Source organism: Lampetra fluviatilis, chromosome 68 (assembly GCF_964198595.1).
Source record: "Lampetra fluviatilis chromosome 68, kcLamFluv1.1, whole genome shotgun sequence".
Classification (NCBI taxonomy): Eukaryota; Metazoa; Chordata; class Hyperoartia; order Petromyzontiformes; family Petromyzontidae; genus Lampetra; species Lampetra fluviatilis.
This window is the reverse complement of record NC_136342.1, coordinates 3,193,974-3,215,025: the sequence shown is the minus strand read 5'-3', so window position 1 is coordinate 3,215,025 and position 21,052 is coordinate 3,193,974. Positions and strand designations below refer to the sequence as shown.

The 21,052-nt window shown below is 60.4% G+C and overlaps 1 protein-coding gene across 1 annotated transcript in view; it reads left to right on the top strand.

Moving 5' to 3' along the window:
* The window catches only part of KIFC1 (kinesin family member C1), a 34,458-nt gene extending 16,399 nt beyond the window's left edge, over window positions 1-18,059 (top strand). The window contains exons 9-13 of the mRNA XM_078882982.1: window positions 126-264; window positions 2,229-2,368; window positions 12,671-12,744; window positions 15,302-15,377; window positions 16,333-18,059. Of these exons, the coding sequence (XP_078739108.1) occupies window positions 126-264; window positions 2,229-2,368; window positions 12,671-12,744; window positions 15,302-15,377; window positions 16,333-16,377 (474 nt within the window). The 3' untranslated portion in view covers window positions 16,378-18,059. The remainder of the gene's footprint in view (window positions 1-125; window positions 265-2,228; window positions 2,369-12,670; window positions 12,745-15,301; window positions 15,378-16,332) is intronic.
* The last annotated feature ends 2,993 nt before the right edge of the window (window positions 18,060-21,052 follow it).

Here is a 21,052-nt window from a genome sequence, read left to right as displayed (position 1 = left end):
TCGCTGTGACACGCTGCTGTGTTCGCGTACTTCAGCGCTAGCATGCTGCAGTAGCGCTAGCGTGCTGCGGTAGCGCTAGCGTGCGATGTGACCTCTCGTTGCCCCCCCCCCCCCCCCCCCACCAGCTGGAGCGCCTGCTGCTGATCGCCAAGGGCAACCGCTCGGTGGCGTCCACCGCCGCCAACAACCGCTCGTCGCGCAGCCACAGCGTCTTCCAGCTGCACATCCGCGGCAGCAACGACGCGACGGGGCAGCAGTTCACGTGTAGGAGCACACGCAGCAACGCACTCACGCAGCACACGCGCGCAGCAATGCACACGCACACGCCCCAATGCAGACACGCACACGCACGAACCCACGCACACACACGCACGCACCAACGCGCACACGCACGAACCCACGCACACACACGCGCGTAGCAACGCACACACACACGAACCCACGCACGCACACACCCACGCCCCAACGCACGCGCACCCACGCACACACGCACCAACGCACTCACGCACACACCCACGCACCAATGCACGCACACACACACCAACGCACGCACGCACACACCCACCCACACACCCTCGCACCAACGCACGCACACACGCACCCACGCACCAACACACGCACACACCCACGCACGCACCCAAAGGCCCCCTGTGTAGCCTCAACAGACTGTAGGGGCAAGTGCTGTTAGCGAGCACCTATGAAGGCCGGCTCGGCACACGAGGGGGTGGGTGGCCAGCACCACGCCCGACCGCCTTTGTCTCCCTAGTGGCGATGTTTACACACCGCACCAGGTACAAATTTGAGGCCGAGTCGACCTAGGGGAGGCCCAGGACCGGTTCAGATAATCGTCACCGGTGTTGGACGCGAGCGGGAATCGAATTCCGATTGCCGGGTTTATAGCGCAGCGTGCTAACCGCGACCCACCCACTCATTCACCCACTCATTCTCACACTCATTCTCACACTCATTCTCACACTCACCCACTCATTCATCCACTCACCCACTCATGAATCCACTCACCCACTCATTCACCCGGGTTCATAGCGCAGCGTAGCGCTAACCGCGACCCACCCACTCATTCACCCACTCATTCACCCACTCATTCTCACACTCATTCTCACACTCATTCTCACACTCACCCACTCATTCATCCACTCACCCACTCATTAATCCACTCACCCACTCATTCACCCGGATTCGTAGCGCTACCGCTGCACCACCGCTCCTCACGCACGCACAGAGGTGTCTCCCCGTGTGCTCCCCTCCTCCCCCCCCCCCGTGTCTCCCACTGCTGTCTCCATGTCGTCGTCCCCCCCGTGTCTCCCACTTACGTACCCCGTGTCCTCCTGTCTCCCCCGTGTCCCCCCACCCACCCAATCCACGTGTAGCCTGTAGCAGACTGCTGGGGCAAGTGCCGTTGGCGAGTTGCGGCGCCTACGGAAGGCCGGCACTGTGGCACGGGGGGGGGGGGGGGGGGGGCGGTGGTTACCACCGGGAAGACAAAGGCGGCCGGGACGCCTTTGTCTCCCCACCCCCTCGCGTGCTGTGACCCCGGCCTTAATAGGTGCCTCCGTAACACCTTTCCCCAACGGTCTCTTAGAGGCTACGCGGGGGATCGGGGGATCTCTGTCTTTTGGTGCGTGCGTGCGCGTGGAGATCGGTGGTGCAGCGGTTAGCGCTACGCCGTGCTACGAACCCGGGTGAATGAGTGGGTGAGTGGATTAATGAGTGGGTGAGTGTGAGAATGAGTGTGAGAATGAGTGGGTGAATGCGTGGGAGAATGAGTGGATGATTGCGTGGGTGAATGAGTGGGTGAATGAGTGGGTGAATGAGTGGGTGGTTCGTGGTTAGCGCTACGCCGCGCTACGAACCCGTCGAGCCGCTCACGGCAAACACCGACAGTGACGATTTAATCTGAACCGGTCCTGGGTTCTCCCCTCAAAATGAGGGTCTGGTGCGGTGCGGAAACCGTCGCCAGTGGGGGAGACAAAGGCGGCCGGGCGTGGTTGCTTGCCGCACCCACCACCACCACCCCACGGTGTGCCACAGTGCCGGCCTTCACAGGTGCTGCTGCTGTTCGCCGACAGCACTCGCCCCTACGGCCTGTTGAAGGCTACACGGGGGATCTTTGTGCGAACTTGTGGATGCCTGTGTTCTGCGTGTTCACGTGTGCCCTGAGTGTTGACTTGTGCGTGCGTGCGCGCGCGCGCGTGTCCACGTGCGTGCAGCCCAGCTGAACCTGGTGGACCTGGCTGGCAGTGAGCGGCTGGACAAGTCGCAGTCGACGGGCGAGCGGCTCAAGGAGGCGCAGCACATCAACAGCAGCCTCACGAGCCTGGCGCTCGTCATCATGGCGCTGTCCAACAAGGTCCGTCGCCCCCGCCACCCCCAACACCCCCAACGCCCTCAACACCCTCGCCCTCAACACCCTCAACACCCCCAACACCCTCAACACCCTCAACACCCCCCAACGCCCCCAACGCCCCCAACGCCCTCAACACCCTCAACACCCTCAACGCCCCCAACGCCCCCAACGCCCTCAACACCCTCAACACCCTCAACACCCCCAACGCCCCCAACGCCCTCAACACCCTCAACACCCTCAACACCCTCAACACCCCCAACGCCCCCAACGCCCTCAACACCCTCAACACCCCCAACACCCCCAACGCCCTCAACACCCCCAACACCCCCAACGCCCCCAACGCCCCCAACGCCCCCAACGCCCTCAACACCTTCAACGCCCCCAACGCCCCCAACGCCCTCAACGCCCTCAACGCCCCCAACGCCCCCAACGCCCCCAACGCCCCCAACGCCCTCAACACCCTCAACACCCCCAACACCCCCAACGCCCCCAACGCCCCCAACGCCCCTAACGCCCTCAACACACTCAACACCCCCAACACCCCCAACGCCCTCAACACCCCCAACGCCCCCAACGCCCTCAACACCCTCAACACCCTCAACACCCCCAACGCCCTCAACACCCCCAACACCCTCAACACCCCCAACGCCCCCAACACCCTCAACACCCTCAACACCCCCAACGCCCTCAACACCCCCAACGCCCCCAACGCCCTCAACACCCTCAACACCCTCAACACCCTCAACGCCCCCAACGCCCTCAACACCCTCAACGCCCTCAACACCCTCAACACCCCCAACGCCCCCAACGCCCCCAACGCCCTCAACACCCCCAACGCCCTCAACACCCTCAACGCCCTCAACACCCTCAACGCCCCCAACGCCCTCAACACCCTCAACACCCCCAACACCCCCAACGCCCCCAACGCCCCCAACGCCCCTAACGCCCTCAACACACTCAACACCCCCAACACCCCCAACGCCCTCAACACCCCCAACGCCCCCAACGCCCTCAACACCCTCAACACCCTCAACACCCCCAACGCCCTCAACACCCCCAACACCCTCAACGCCCCCAACGCCCCCAACACCCTCAACACCCTCAACACCCCCAACGCCCTCAACACCCCCAACGCCCCCAACGCCCTCAACACCCTCAACACCCTCAACACCCTCAACGCCCCCAACGCCCTCAACACCCTCAACGCCCTCAACACCCTCAACACCCCCAACGCCCCCAACGCCCCCAACGCCCTCAACACCCCCAACGCCCTCAACACCCTCAACGCCCTCAACACCCTCAACGCCCCCAACGCCCTCAACACCCTCAACACCCTCAACACCCTCAACGCCCTCAACGCCCTCAACACCCTCAACACCCTCAACGCCCTCAACGCCCCCAACGCCCTCAACACCCTCAACACCCTCAACACCCTCAACGCCCCCAACACCCTCAACACCCTCAACACCCTCAACGCCCCCAACGCCCTCAACACCCTCAACACCCTCAACGCCCTCAACGCCCCCAACGCCCTCAACACCCTCAACACCCTCAACGCCCTCAACGCCCCCAACGCCCCCAACGCCCTCAACACCCTCAACGCCCTCAACGCCCTCAACGCCCCCAACGCCCTCAACGCCCTCAACACCCTCAACACCCTCAACACCCCCAACGCCCTCAACGCCCTCAACGCCCCCAACGCCCCCAACGCCCCCAACGCCCTCAACACCCTCAACGCCCCCAACGCCCTCAACACCCCCAACACCCCCAACACCCTCAACACCCTCAACACCCCCAACACCCTCAACACCCCCAACACCCCCAACACCCTCAACACCCCCAACGCCCCCAACACCCCCAACACCCTCAACACCCTCAACACCCTCAACACCCCCAACACCCCCAACACCCCCAACGCCCCCAACACCCCCAACGCCCTCAACGCCCCCAACGCCCCCAACGCCCCCAACGCCCCCAACACCCTCAACACCCCCAACACCCTCAACACCCCCAACACCCTCAACACCCCCAACACCCCCAACACCCTCAACACCCTCAACACCCTCAACACCCCCAACACCCTCAACACCCTCAACACCCTCAACACCCTCAACACCCCCAACACCCTCAACACCCCCAACACCCTCAACACCCCCAACACCCTCAACACCCTCAACACCCCCAACACCCTCAACACCCCCAACACCCTCAACACCCCCAACGCCCCCAACACCCTCAACACCCTCAACACCCTCAACACCCCCAACACCCCCAACACCCCCAACACCCTCAACGCCCTCAACGCCCCCAACGCCCCCAACACCCTCAACACCCTCAACACCCTCAACACCCCCAACACCCCCAACACCCCCAACACCCTCAACACCCCCAACACCCCCAACGCCCTCAACGCCCCCAACACCCTCAACACCCTCAACACCCTCAACACCCCCAACACCCCCAACACCCCCAACACCCTCAACACCCTCAACACCCCCAACACCCTCAACACCCTCAACACCCTCAACACCCTCAACACCCCCAACACCCCCAACACCCTCAACACCCCCAACACCCTCAACACCCTCAACACCCTCAACACCCCCAACACCCTCAACACCCTCAACAACCCAACACCCTCAACACCCCCAACACCCTCAACACCCCCAACACCCTCAACACCCCCAACACCCTCAACACCCTCAACACCCCCAACACCCTCAACACCCCCAACACCCTCAACACCCTCAACACCCTCAACACCCCCAACACCCTCAACACCCTCAACACCCTCAACACCCCCAACACCCCCAACACCCTCAACACCCTCAACACCCTCAACACCCCCAACACCCTCAACACCCCCAACACCCTCAACACCCTCAACACCCTCAACACCCCCAACACCCCCAACACCCTCAACACCCTCAACACCCTCAACACCCCCAACACCCTCAACACCCTCAACACCCTCAACACCCCCAACACCCCCAACACCCTCAACACCCTCAAAACCCTCAACACCCTCAACACCCTCAACACCCCCAACACCCTCAACGCCCTCAACGCCCTCAACGCCCTCAACGCCCCCAACGCCCCCAACACCCTCAACACCCTCAACACCCCCAACACCCCCAACACCCTCAACACCCCCAACACCCCCAACACGCTCAACACCCCCAACACCCCCAACACCCTCAACACCCTCAACACCCTCAACACCCTCAACACCCCCAACACCCCCAACACCCTCAACACCCCCAACGCCCCCAACGCCCTCAACGCCCCCAACGCCCCCAACGCCCCCAACGCCCCCAACGCCCCCAACGCCCCCAACGCCCCCAACGCCCCCAACGCCCCCAACGCCCCCAACGCCCCCAACGCCCCCAACGCCCCCAACGCCCCCAACGCCCTCAACGCCCCCAACGCCCCCAACGCCCCCAACGCCCCCAACGCCCCCAACGCCCCCAACGCCCCCAACGCCCTCAACGCCCCCAACGCCCCCAACGCCCCCAACGCCCCCAACGCCCCCAACGCCCCCAACGCCCCCAACGCCCCCAACGCCCCCAACGCCCTCAACACCCTCAACACCCCCAACGCCCCCAACGCCCTCAACACCCTCAACACCCTCAACGCCCCCAACGCCCCCAACGCCCTCAACACCCTCAACACCCCCAACGCCCTCAACACCCTCAACACCCTCAACACCCCCAACGCCCCCAACACCCTCAACACCCTCAACACCCTCAACACCCCCAACGCCCCCAACGCCCTCAACACCCTCAACACCCCCAACACCCCCAACGCCCTCAACACCCCCAACACCCCCAACGCCCCCAACGCCCCCAACGCCCCCAACGCCCTCAACGCCTTCAACGCCCCCAACGCCCCCAACGCCCTCAACGCCCTCAACGCCCCCAACGCCCCCAACGCCCCCAACGCCCCCAACGCCCTCAACACCCTCAACACCCCCAACACCCCCAACGCCCCCAACGCCCCCAACGCCCCTAACGCCCTCAACACACTCAACACCCCCAACACCCCCAACGCCCTCAACACCCCCAACGCCCCCAACGCCCTCAACACCCTCAACACCCTCAACACCCCCAACGCCCTCAACACCCCCAACACCCTCAACACCCCCAACGCCCCCAACACCCTCAACACCCTCAACACCCCCAACGCCCTCAACACCCCCAACGCCCCCAACGCCCTCAACACCCTCAACACCCTCAACACCCTCAACGCCCCCAACGCCCTCAACACCCTCAACGCCCTCAACACCCTCAACACCCCCAACGCCCCCAACGCCCCCAACGCCCTCAACACCCCCAACGCCCTCAACACCCTCAACGCCCTCAACACCCTCAACGCCCCCAACGCCCTCAACACCCTCAACACCCCCAACACCCCCAACGCCCCCAACGCCCCCAACGCCCCTAACGCCCTCAACACACTCAACACCCCCAACACCCCCAACGCCCTCAACACCCCCAACGCCCCCAACGCCCTCAACACCCTCAACACCCTCAACACCCCCAACGCCCTCAACACCCCCAACACCCTCAACGCCCCCAACGCCCCCAACACCCTCAACACCCTCAACACCCCCAACGCCCTCAACACCCCCAACGCCCCCAACGCCCTCAACACCCTCAACACCCTCAACACCCTCAACGCCCCCAACGCCCTCAACACCCTCAACGCCCTCAACACCCTCAACACCCCCAACGCCCCCAACGCCCCCAACGCCCTCAACACCCCCAACGCCCTCAACACCCTCAACGCCCTCAACACCCTCAACGCCCCCAACGCCCTCAACACCCTCAACACCCTCAACACCCTCAACGCCCTCAACACCCTCAACACCCTCAACGCCCTCAACGCCCCCAACGCCCTCAACACCCTCAACACCCTCAACACCCTCAACGCCCCCAACACCCTCAACACCCTCAACACCCTCAACGCCCCCAACGCCCTCAACACCCTCAACACCCTCAACGCCCTCAACGCCCCCAACGCCCTCAACACCCTCAACACCCTCAACGCCCTCAACACCCCCAACGCCCCCAACGCCCTCAACACCCTCAACACCCTCAACACCCTCAACGCCCCCAACGCCCTCAACGCCCTCAACACCCTCAACACCCTCAACGCCCCCAACGCCCTCAACGCCCTCAACGCCCCCAACGCCCCCAACGCCCCCAACGCCCTCAACACCCTCAACGCCCCCAACGCCCTCAACACCCCCAACACCCTCAACACCCTCAACACCCCCAACACCCTCAACACCCCCAACACCCCCAACACCCTCAACACCCTCAACACCCTCAACACCCCCAACGCCCCCAACACCCCCAACACCCTCAACACCCTCAACACCCTCAACACCCCCAACACCCCCAACACCCCCAACGCCCCCAACACCCCCAACGCCCTCAACGCCCCCAACGCCCCCAACGCCCCCAACGCCCCCAACACCCTCAACACCCCCAACACCCTCAACACCCCCAACACCCTCAACACCCCCAACACCCCCAACACCCTCAACACCCTCAACACCCTCAACACCCCCAACACCCTCAACACCCTCAACACCCTCAACACCCTCAACACCCCCAACACCCTCAACACCCCCAACACCCTCAACACCCCCAACACCCTCAACACCCTCAACACCCCCAACACCCTCAACACCCCCAACACCCTCAACACCCCCAACGCCCCCAACACCCTCAACACCCTCAACACCCTCAACACCCCCAACACCCCCAACACCCCCAACGCCCTCAACGCCCTCAACGCCCCCAACGCCCCCAACACCCTCAACACCCTCAACACCCTCAACACCCCCAACACCCCCAACACCCCCAACACCCTCAACACCCCCAACACCCCCAACGCCCTCAACGCCCCCAACACCCTCAACACCCTCAACACCCTCAACACCCCCAACACCCCCAACACCCCCAACACCCTCAACACCCTCAACACCCCCAACACCCCCAACACCCTCAACACCCTCAACACCCTCAACACCCTCAACACCCCCAACACCCCCAACACCCTCAACACCCCCAACACCCTCAACACCCTCAACACCCTCAACACCCCCAACACCCTCAACACCCTCAACAACCCAACACCCTCAACACCCCCAACACCCTCAACACCCCCAACACCCTCAACACCCCCAACACCCTCAACACCCTCAACACCCCCAACACCCTCAACACCCTCAACACCCCCAACACCCTCAACACCCTCAACACCCCCAACACCCTCAACACCCTCAACACCCTCAACACCCCCAACACCCTCAACACCCTCAACACCCTCAACACCCCCAACACCCCCAACACCCTCAACACCCTCAACACCCTCAACACCCCCAACACCCTCAACACCCCCAACACCCTCAACACCCTCAACACCCTCAACACCCCCAACACCCCCAACACCCTCAACACCCTCAACACCCTCAACACCCCCAACACCCTCAACACCCTCAACACCCTCAACACCCCCAACACCCCCAACACCCTCAACACCCTCAAAACCCTCAACACCCTCAACACCCTCAACACCCCCAACACCCTCAACACCCTCAACGCCCTCAACGCCCTCAACGCCCCCAACGCCCCCAACACCCTCAACACCCTCAACACCCCCAACACCCCCAACACCCTCAACACCCCCAACACCCCCAACACGCTCAACACCCCCAACACCCCCAACACCCTCAACACCCTCAACACCCTCAACACCCCCAACACCCCCAACACCCTCAACGCCCCCAACGCCCCCAACGCCCTCAACGCCCCCAACGCCCCCAACGCCCCCAACGCCCCCAACGCCCCCAACGCCCCCAACGCCCCCAACGCCCCCAACGCCCCCAACGCCCCCAACGCCCCCAACGCCCCCAACGCCCCCAACGCCCCCAACGCCCTCAACGCCCCCAACGCCCCCAACGCCCCCAACGCCCCCAACGCCCCCAACGCCCCCAACGCCCCCAACGCCCTCAACGCCCCCAACGCCCCCAACGCCCCCAACGCCCCCAACGCCCCCAACGCCCCCAACGCCCCCAACGCCCCCAACGCCCTCAACACCCCCAACACCCCCAACACCCCCAACACCCCCAACACCCCCAACGCCCCCAACGCCCCCAACGCCCCCAACGCCCCCAACGCCCCCAACACCCTCAACACCCCCAACACCCCCAACACCCCCAATACCCTCAACACCCTCAACACCCCCAACACCCCCAACGCCCCCAACGCCCCCAACGCCCCCAACGCCCCCAACGCCCCCAACGCCCCCAACACCCCCAACACCCTCAACGCCCTCAACGCCCCCAACGCCCCCAACGCCCCCAACACCCCCAACACCCTCAACACCCCCAACACCCCCAACACCCCCAACACCCTCAACACCCTCATCACCCTCAACACCCCCAACGCCCCCAACACCCTCAACACCCTCAACACCCCCAACACCCTCAACACCCTCAACACCCTCATCATCCTCAACACCCTCAACACCCTCAACACCCTCAACGCCCCCAACACCCCCAACACCCCCAACACCCCCAACACCCCCAACACTCTCAACACCCTCATCACCCTCAACACCCTCAACACCCTCAACGCCCTCAACGCCCTCAACACCCCCAACACCCCCAACACCCTCAACACCCCCAACACCCCCAACGCCCTCAACGCCCTCATCGCCCTCAACGCCCTCAACGCCCTCAACGCCCTCAACGCCCCCAACGCCCCCAACGCCCCCAACACCCCCAACACCCCCAACACCCCCAACACCCCCAACACCCCCAACACCCCCAACACCCCCAACACCCTCAACACCCTCAACACCCTCAACGCCCCCAACGCCCCCAACGCCCCCAACGCCCCCAACACCCTCAACGCCCCCAACGCCCCCAACGCCCCCAACGCCCCCAACGCCCTCAACACCCTCAACACCCCCAACACCCTCAACACCCCCAACACCCCCAACACCCTCAACACCCCCAACACCCCCAACACCCCCAACACCCTCAACACCCTCAACACCCTCAACACCCTCAACACCCCCAACACCCTCAACACCCTCAACACCCCCAACACCCCCAACACCCCCAACGCCCCCAACGCCCCCAACGCCCCCAACGCCCCCAACGCCCCCAACGCCCCCAACGCCCCCAACACCCCCAACACCCTCAACACCCTCGCCCCCAACACCCCCAACGCCCCCAACGCCCCCAACGCCCCCAACGCCCCCAACACCCCCAACACCCCCAACGCCCCCAACACCCCCAACACCCCCAACGCCCCCAACACCCCCAACACCCCCAACACCCCCAACGCCCCCAACGCCCCCAACACCCCCAACACCCTCAACACCCTCAACACCCTCAACACCCTCAACACCCCCAACACCCTCAACACCCCCAACACCCTCAACACCCTCAACACCCTCATCACCCTCAACACCCTCAACACCCCCAACACCCCCAACGCCCCCAACGCCCCCAACACCCCCAACGCCCCCAACACCCCCAACACCTCCAACACCCCCAACACCCCCAACACCCTCAACACCCTCGCCCCCAACACCCCCAACGCCCCCAACGCCCCCAACGCCCCCAACGCCCCCAACACCCCCAACGCCCCCAACGCCCCCAACGCCCCCAACGCCCCCAACGCCCCCAACGCCCCCAACGCCCCCAACACCCCCAACACCCCCAACACCCCCAACACCCTCAACACCCTCGCCCCCAACACCCCCAACGCCCCCAACGCCCCCAACGCCCCCAACACCCCCAACACCCTCGCCCCCAACACCCTCAACACCCTCAACACCCTCAACACCCTCGCCCCCAACACCCTCAACACCCTCGCCCCCAACGCCCCCAACACCCTGGCCCCCAACGCCCCCAACACCCTCAACACCCTCAACACCCTCGCCCCCAACGCCCCCAACACCCTCAACACCCTCAACACCCTCGCCCTCAACACCCTCAACACCCTCGCCCCCAACGCCCCCAACACCCTCAACACCCTCAACACCCTCGCCCTCAACACCCTCAACACCCTCGCCCCCAACGCCCCCAACACCCCCAACGCCCCCAACACCCTCAACACCCTCAACACCCTCAACGCCCCCAACGCCCCCAACACCCTCAACACCCTCAACACCCTCAACACCCTCAACACCCTCAACACCCTCAACACCCTCAACACCCTCGCCCCCAACGCCCCCAACACCCTCAACACCCTCAACACCCTCAACACCCTCAACACCCTCAACACCCTCAACACCCCCAACACCCACAACACCCTCAACACCCTCAACACCCTCAACACCCTCAACACCCTCGCCCCCAACACCCCCAACACCCCCAACACCCTCAACACCCTCAACACCCTCAACACCCCCAACACCCTCAACACCCCCAACACCCCCAACACCCTCAACACCCTCAACACCCTCAACACCCTCGCCCCCATGGCACCCCCAACACCCCCAACACCCCCAACACCCTCAACACCCTCAACACCCTCGCCCCCAACACCCCCAACACCCCCAACACCCCCAACACCCCCAACGCCCCCAACGCCCCCAACGCCCCCAACACCCTCAACACCCTCAACACCCTCGCCTCCAACACCCTCAACACCCTCAACACCCTCAACACCCTCGCCTCCAACACCCTCAACACCCTCAACACCCTCAACACCCTCGCCCCCATGGCACCCTAACCCCCGTCACCATGTTGCCGTGTCACCCGTCACCGTGTCACCATGTCACCCATTCGCCGTGTCACTATGTCACCCATTCACCGTGTCACCCATTCACCGTGTCACAATGTCACCCATTCACCGTGTCACTGTCACCCATTCACCGTGTCACTATGTCACCCATTCACCGTGTCACTATGTCACCCATTCGCCGTGTCACTATGTCACCCATTCGCCGTGTCACTATGTCACCCATTCGCCGTGTCACTATGTCACCCATTCGCCGTGTCACTGTCACCCATTCACCGTGTCACTATGTCACCCATTCACCGTGTCACTATGTCACCCATTCACCGTGTCACTATGTCACCCATTCGCCGTGTCACTATGTCACCCATTCGCCGTGTGACTGTGTCACCCATTCGCCGTGTCACTGTCACCCATTCACCGTGTCACCATGTCACCCATTCACCGTGTCACCCATTCGCCGTGTCACTGTGTCACCCATTCGCCGTGTCACTGTCACCCATTCACCGTGTCGCCCCCCCACCCTGTGTCGGTCCAGGAGCAGCACATCCCGTACCGCAACTCCAAGCTCACGTACCTCCTGCAGAACTGCCTAGGAGGGAACTCGAAGACGTAGGTGGCGGCACACCCACGCCACGAGCACACACACACGCACACACGCACACGCGCACACACACACCCACACCACGCACACGCACACGCACACACACACGCACACACACGCACACACGCACACACGCGCACACGCACACGCGCACACGCACACGCACACACGCCACACACACACCACACACACGCACACACACACGCACACACGCCACGCACACACACACCACACACACGCGCACACACCACACACACACGCACACACGCCACGCACACGCACACACACGCACACACACACGCACACACACGCACACACACACCCACACCACGCGCACACGCACACACCACAGACACACGCACACACACACGCCACGCACACACACACACCACACACACGCACACACACACACACACGCACACACGCCACGCACACACACACCACACACACGCACACACACACACACACGCACACACACACGCACCCACACACCCACACACACACCCACACCACGCGCACACACACACGCACCCACACACACACCCACACCACACACCCTCACACACCACACACCCACACACACCCACACCACACACCCACACACACCCACACCACGCGCACACACCACACACCCACACCACACACCACACACACGCACCCACACACCCACACCACACACACGCACCCACACACACACCACATCCACACACACCCACACCACCCAACCAGACCCCGCATGCACGCACGCACCCACACACACACACACCCACACCACCTACACAACCCGCACACACACCCAACCAGAACGCGCACACACGCACCCACACACACACACCCACACCACGCGCACACACATACCCGCACACACACACACACACACTACCCAACCAGACCCCGCACATACGCACCCACACCACGCGCACACACACCCACACACACACACCCACACACAACCCGCACACACACACACTGCCCACACCACCCACACGCACTCACCCACCCACCCAACCAGACCCCGCACATACGCACCCACACCACACACACCCACACCACACACGCACCCACACACCCACACGCACACACCCACACCACACACACGCACCCACACACACACCACATCCACACACACCCACACCACCCAACCAGACCCCGCACGCACGCACCCACACACACACCCACCCCACCCACACAACCCGCACACACACCCAACGAGAACGCGCACACACACACACACACTACCCAACCAGACCCCGCACATACGCACCCACACCACGCGCACACACTTACACACCCACACACAACCCACACACAACCCGCACACACACACACTGACCACACCACCCACACGCACTCACCCACCCACCCAACCAGACCACGCGCACACACACCCACACGGACCCACACCCACCCGCGCACACACATCCGCGCACACACCCACACAAAGACAAAGATCCCCCGTATAGCCTACAGACTGTAGGGGCAAGTGCTGTTAGCGAGCACCTATGAAGGCCGCACGTGTCCTCACCTGATTGCACAGAATTCCTCTGCGTGGCGTCAAATATCGTCTTAACACGTGGTGGTGGTGGTGGCAGTAGTAGCAGGAGGTGGCTTTCCTGACCAATGTCCACAATGGAGATGTTGTGGGTGAGATGGCGTCGATACAAATGTGTGTCGTCAAACCCGCCACGACCCGACGCGGGCAATCGGCAAGGTTGCGTTACTAATTGGCGGGTTTAGCGACACATTTATAATGATTACATTGGCGAGATCTGAGCCAAACAAAAACAGCCTCTTGTGGCGTTAAATGTGAAAGCTCCTCGACTTGGTAAACCAAGTCTGGCGGGGTCCATGCGGTAACAAGGTCTGTGTTGTCTAACCACCCACGCACTGTGTTGTCTAACCACCCACGCACCCACCCACACACACATCCACGCACCCATGCATCCACTCTCACACCCACCTACGCACCCACGCACTCACCCACGCACTCACCCACGCACACACACCCACCCACTCACTCACCCACGTATCCTCCTACACACTCACCCACACACTCACCCACCCACACACCCATCCACGTACCCACCCACACACTCACCCACACACCCATCCACGTACCCACCCACACACTCACCCACACACCCATCCACGTACCCACCCACACACTCACCCACGTACCCACGTTCCCACCCACCCACGTACTCACCCACCCACTCACCCACGTTCCCACCCACTCACCCACCCACCCACTCACCCACGTACCCACGTTCCCACCCACCCACGTACTCACCCACCCATGTACTCACCCACATACCCACCCACTCACCCACTCACCCACCCACGTACCCACCCACCCACGTACCCACACACCCATGTACTCACCCACGTACCCACCCACTCACCCACCCACGTACCCACCCACGTACCCACACACACACACCCACACACCCATGTACTCACCCACGTACCCACCCACTCACCCACCCACGTACCCACCCACGTACCCACACACACACACCCACACACCCACCCACCCACGTACCCTCCCTCCCACCCACCCTGCAGGTTGATGTTCATCAACCTCAGCCCTTCGGAGGACAACTTCTCCGAGACGCTAAACTCGCTACGGTTCGCAACAAAGGTGATTGTGTGTGTGTAGGGTGTGTGTAGTGTATGTGTGTGTGTGTGTAGTGTGTGTGTAGGGTGTATGTAGTGTATGTATGTGTGTAGTGTGTGTGTGTAGGGTGTAGGGTGTGTGTGTGTGTAGTGTGTGTGTGTAGGGTGTGTGTGTAGTGTGTAGTGTGTGTGGTGTAGTGTGTGTGTGTGGTGATTGTGTGTGTCGTGTAGTGTGTATGTGTGGTGAGGGGGTGTGTGTGTGGTGTGTGTAGTGTGTGTGTGTGTGTAGGGTGTGTTGTGCGTGCGTGTGTGTCGTGTGTATGTGTAGGGTGAGGGTGTGTAGTGTGTGTGTGTGTGGTGTGTGTGGTGATTGTGCGTGTGTGGTGTGTGTGTGTGGTGAGGGTGTGTGTGTAGTGTGTGTGTGTGTAGTGAGGCTGTGTGGTGTGTGGTGAGGGTGTGTGTGCGTGGTGTGTGGTGCGTGTGTGTGGTCAGGATGTGTGTGTGTGGTGAGAGGGGGTGTGTGTGTGATGAGCATGTGTGGCAAGCGTGTGTGGTGAACTTGCATGTGCGGTGAGCGTACGTGTGCTGTGAGCATGCGTATATGGTGAGCGTGTGTGGTGAGCGTGTGTGGTGAGCGTGCGTGGTGGGAGAGCGTGCGTGGTGAGAGAGCGTGCGTGGTGAGAGAGCGTGCGTGGTGAGCGAGGTGGTGAGTGTGCGTGGCGAGCGTGCGTCGCGAGCGTGCGTGGCGAGCGTGCGTGGTGTGCGTGCGTGGTGTGCGTGCGTGGTGTGCGTGTGTGGTGAGCGTGTGTGGTGAGCGTGTGTGTGCGGTGAGCATACGTGTGCTGTGAGCATGCGTGCGTAGCAAGCGTGGCGAGCGAGCGTGGCTAATGCAAAATTTCTGCTGTGGCTCAGAACCCTTTGCCTCGCCGACCTCTGACCCCTAACCTCTGCCCTGTCCCCTCTGCGTGACGACGGCGCAGGTCAACGAATGCGTCATCGGAACCGCGCAGGCCAACCGGACTTAGACAACCGGATTTAGACAACCGGATTTAGACAACCGGACTTAGACAACCGGACGCAGACGGACAGAGTCGTCTCTTCGTTTGAATTGTGCGCTGGGGGCGGGCGGGGGGGGTAAGACCACTTTGAGAGTCCTGACGGAGAACTGAAACGGAGAGCAGCCAGACAGCTCGCGAAGTCGTGCGGTCGGGGTTTTATTTTAAATGTTAGCCCAGGGTTCCTGTTTTCGTTCTCAATAGCCGCGCGCCAAAAACAACAAATTCGGTTAGGCGGTTCGCCAGCAGGCAATGGTCTCCACCGCCATCGTCGCCACCGCCGTCATGAATCCTCACCACGTCATCACGACCACCATCACGACCATCACCATCATCACCACCATCTTTATCATCGCCACCGCCGTCGTGATCATAACCACGCCATCACGACCACCATCATCACCGTCATCATCACCATCATTATTATTATCATCATCACCACCATCATCGCCATCATAATCATAACCTCATCATCGCGACCACCATCATGACCGTCATCACCACCACCACCATAATCACAATCATCAACATCAAAACCACAATAATTATCATCACCACCACAATCATTATCATCACCACCACAATCATCATCACCACCACCATCATTATCATCATCACCACCACCATCATTATCATCACCACCACCTTTATCATCACCACCATCTTTATCATCATCGCCACCACCATCGCCACCACCATCATAATCATAACCTCATCATCGCGACCACCACCATCACCACCACCAACATCATCACCACCACCACTACCTTAACGGACCGATCGGTGGTGGCACGCAGCCATTCCAGCAGCCTGTCCCGTCACGCTCATCTCATGAAATGCATTTTATATCTCGTAGAGCGGTGTAGCGTATCGTAGTAGTATAGTAGTGTATCGTGTAGTGTTCTAGTATATCGTTGTGTCTGTGTGTAGTGGTGTACGTTGAACTTCCTTCGCGCCGTACGTAGCCAGCCGTTGCTAGTCGGAGGTGCGGGTGGAAGGACAACAAATGTAAACACACCAACAACAACAACAACGAGCAGCGCCTCATGAGGGCCGGCACTGCGGCACGGAGAGAGAGAGGGGGGGGGTGGGCGGCGTGGTTTGGCCAGCACCACAAAGACAAAGATCCCTCCCCGTGCCCGTGTAGCCTCAACAGACTGTTGGGGCAAGTGTCGCGAGCGAGCGGCAGCGCCGATGAAGGCCGGCTACACGGGGGAGTGGTGGTGGTGTTGGTAGTGGTGATGTTGGTGGTGATGTTGTTGGTGGTGGTGGTGGTGATGACCACACCAAAGACCTCGTGTGCCACAGTGCCGGCCTTCACAGCTGCTGCTTGCAGCACTTGCCCCCAGCAGCCTGTTAGAGGCTACACGGGGGAGTGGTGGTGGTGATGTTGGTGGTGGTGGTGGTGATGTTGGTGGTTCCCGCCACACCAAAGACCTCGTGTGCCACAGTGCCGGCCTTCACAGCTGCTGCTTGCAGCACTTGCCCCCAGCAGCCTGTTAGAGGCTCCGTGGAGGGTCCGGGGATCTTTTTGGCACGTGACCTCCGGCCTGTTCGTCTCCTGTGCCTCCCGCCCCACCGCTTGCTGTCGTGTCGCTGTTGGGGCATGAATGGGAATGGCTTGGGGAGGTAAATAAACACAAAAGAACCCACGTCTATTTATCATTTTGATGAGCGGCTTTTTTTTCGTTTGTTCGTTGCTGTGATTGTGTGCGATGGGGAGAAGTGGACGGGAGGCGGAGAAAAGACGACACTTATACACTACATTTATACACTACATTATACACTACATTATACACTACACACAACACTACACTATACACTACATTATACACTACACTATACACTACATTATACACTACACTATATTATACACTACATTATACACTACACATACACTACATTATACAATACGCTATACACTACATTATACACTATACACTACACTATACACTACACTTGTAAACTACACTTATACACTACACTATACACTACATTATACACTACACTATACACATTATACACTACACACATACACTACACTATACACTACATTATACACTACACTATACACATTATACACTATACACTACACTATTATATACTACTGTAGTGCAGAACTTCGTCCCCGGGTGTCAAGGATCACACGGAGACCAGATTCTGTTCAGGACTGCCGCAGTTTATTCATTCTCTCTCTCTACACACTTCACCTCGTCGCGGGCACTCGCTACCCCCACACGTCTCTCTTCCTCTCTCTCTCTCCAAGCTACCCCGCACGGGCATTGAAGTCACCTAACAAGATGACTCTATCCCGAGGTGCCACTTTAGCTAGCACCTTTGACAGGAGGTCAGAGAAGGCATCTGACTCATCGGCCTTGCCTGCATCCCTCCACGGATGTTCGTCTTCAGTGGGGGCATAAGTAACCACGACCACCACTCCTCCCCTCTGGTTGATGGGAAGGTGAGCCAAAAGTAGCCTGGGGCTTGCAGCTTCCCACACCTCACTGCCACACTCCCACGCCCCCTTCATTCTTTTGTTCAGAAGAAGAGCCACACCCTGTGGTTTGGCAGTCTCCTGCCCCGAGTAGAGGACTGTCCACCCCTCATGGTGGCAGGAACCAGAGCCGGTCCTCCGGACCTCCTGAATACCACAGAGATCCAGGCGGTACCGTTCCAGCTCCCGACAAAGGAGTGGCAGCCTCTCCTCCGCAGTGAGCGTTCGAACATTCCACGTGGCCATACGCAGTGGTTTTTTGTTGTTTCTGGAGGAGCCCCGAGGGTAAGGATTCAGTCTCCTGGCTCCTCAAAATGGGGTTTGGCCAGGAGATGTCATAGACAACTGTCCCCCCGGGGCCTCCAGCACAAACTTAAATGTTTCACCTCGTAGTTTAGTGGTAGTTAATTGAAGGTCGAGGGGTTACCAGTCCCTCGCACACGTCCAGAGCCACCATTTGGCCGCTGCGGTGACTACAAACGCCATGAGGGGAAAGGGGCCAATCTGAATTGGCCCCTTTCCCCCACGGCACTGCCCAAGGCAGCGTTGCCCGTCCGGCACCACAGTTATTCACTCATTCAATCAGTCATTCATCAACTCATTCATTCACTCAACTCATACATACACACTCAGTTATTCGCTCATTCAATCAGTCGTTCACAAACTCATTCACTCTCATACACACTTAGTTATTCACTAATTCAATCAGTCGTTCACAAAATCATTCCCTCACTCACTCATACACACTCAGTTATTCACTCATTCAATCCGTCGTTCACAAACTCATTCATTCACTCACTCATACACACAGTTATTCACTCATTCAATGAGTCGTTTACAAACTCACTCATATACACTCCGTTATTCACTCATTCAATCAGTCGTTTACAAACTCATACACACTCAGTTATTCACTCATTCAATCAGTTGTTCACACACTCATTCACTCATACACAGACTCCACCGCGAACGTCCAGAGGAGTCAGTGAGAACGATCTAGAAGGGGGCGTGGTCAGGTGACGGAAGGGGGCGGTAGAGTCTGCCGGTAGAGCGAGTGTCCAGAGTCAGCGAGAATGATCTAGAAGGGGGCGTGGTCAAAGTTCAAAGTTAATTTATTAGGTGTAGCCCTGTGAGCCATTCGGCTCTTGAATCGGGTGCAACCGCAACAAACAAAAAAACTAAAACATGAACAAGAAAACATCTTAAAGTGACTATGTGCAAACAGAAAATTCAAGAAAAGACAGCAAAATATTGCAGAAAAATCACCGTACACCAACCCTGTGCAAATATCCCAGTGGGATGCAAGTCAAACAACAACAACAACCACAAGACAACTTAGATTAAAGCCATCCGTCTAACTCTGTACTACAACAAACAAACATGGCCAAACCCAAAAACTTTTCGAAAATCACCAAAATGAAGTCAGGTGACGTAAGAGGGCGGTGGACTCTGCCGGTGGAGCGAGCCTCCAGAGTCAGCGAGAAAGATCTAGAAGGGGACGTGGTCAGGTGATGGAAGAGGGCGGTAGAGTCTGCCAGTGGAGCGAGCGTCCAGAGTCAGTGAGAAAGATCTAGAAGGGGGCGTGGTCAGGTGACGGAAGGGGGCGGTAGAGTCTGCCGGTAGAGCGAGCGTCCAAAGTCAGTGAGAAAGATCTAGAAGGGGGCGTGGTCAGGTGACGGAAGGGGGCGGTAGAGTCTGCCGGTAGAGCGAGCGTCCAGAGTCAGCGAGAATGATCTAGAAGGGGGGCGTGGCCTCGTGTCGGTATATAAAGGAGATGCGTGGGAGACTCGGGGCTGTTGCGATGGGATCTCCGCCTGACGTCAAGTGAACGTGTCTTCAATAAAGTGCCATCTCGAGAGAATTGTTTCAAGTCGTCACTACACAAGTAATAAAAGTTCGCAGACGATGACACCGCTGCGTTGTGTTTCTGTCTTCCGGAGAAGTGGGTCGACTCTAGGACGGCTGAACACCTTGGAGGGGTTTGTGAAGCGCAAACCTGTCAACCCCTTATCAGTGCCCCTCCATCCCAGCTTAAATAGTCGCTCCAAGCCTGGGGTGTGTCATTCAGACTCTGTCTTCTCGACAGACCTGTTCTCCACCTGAGGACGGCTGCTTGCGTTGTGGCCGAAACGTCGTGAGAATTATTTTATT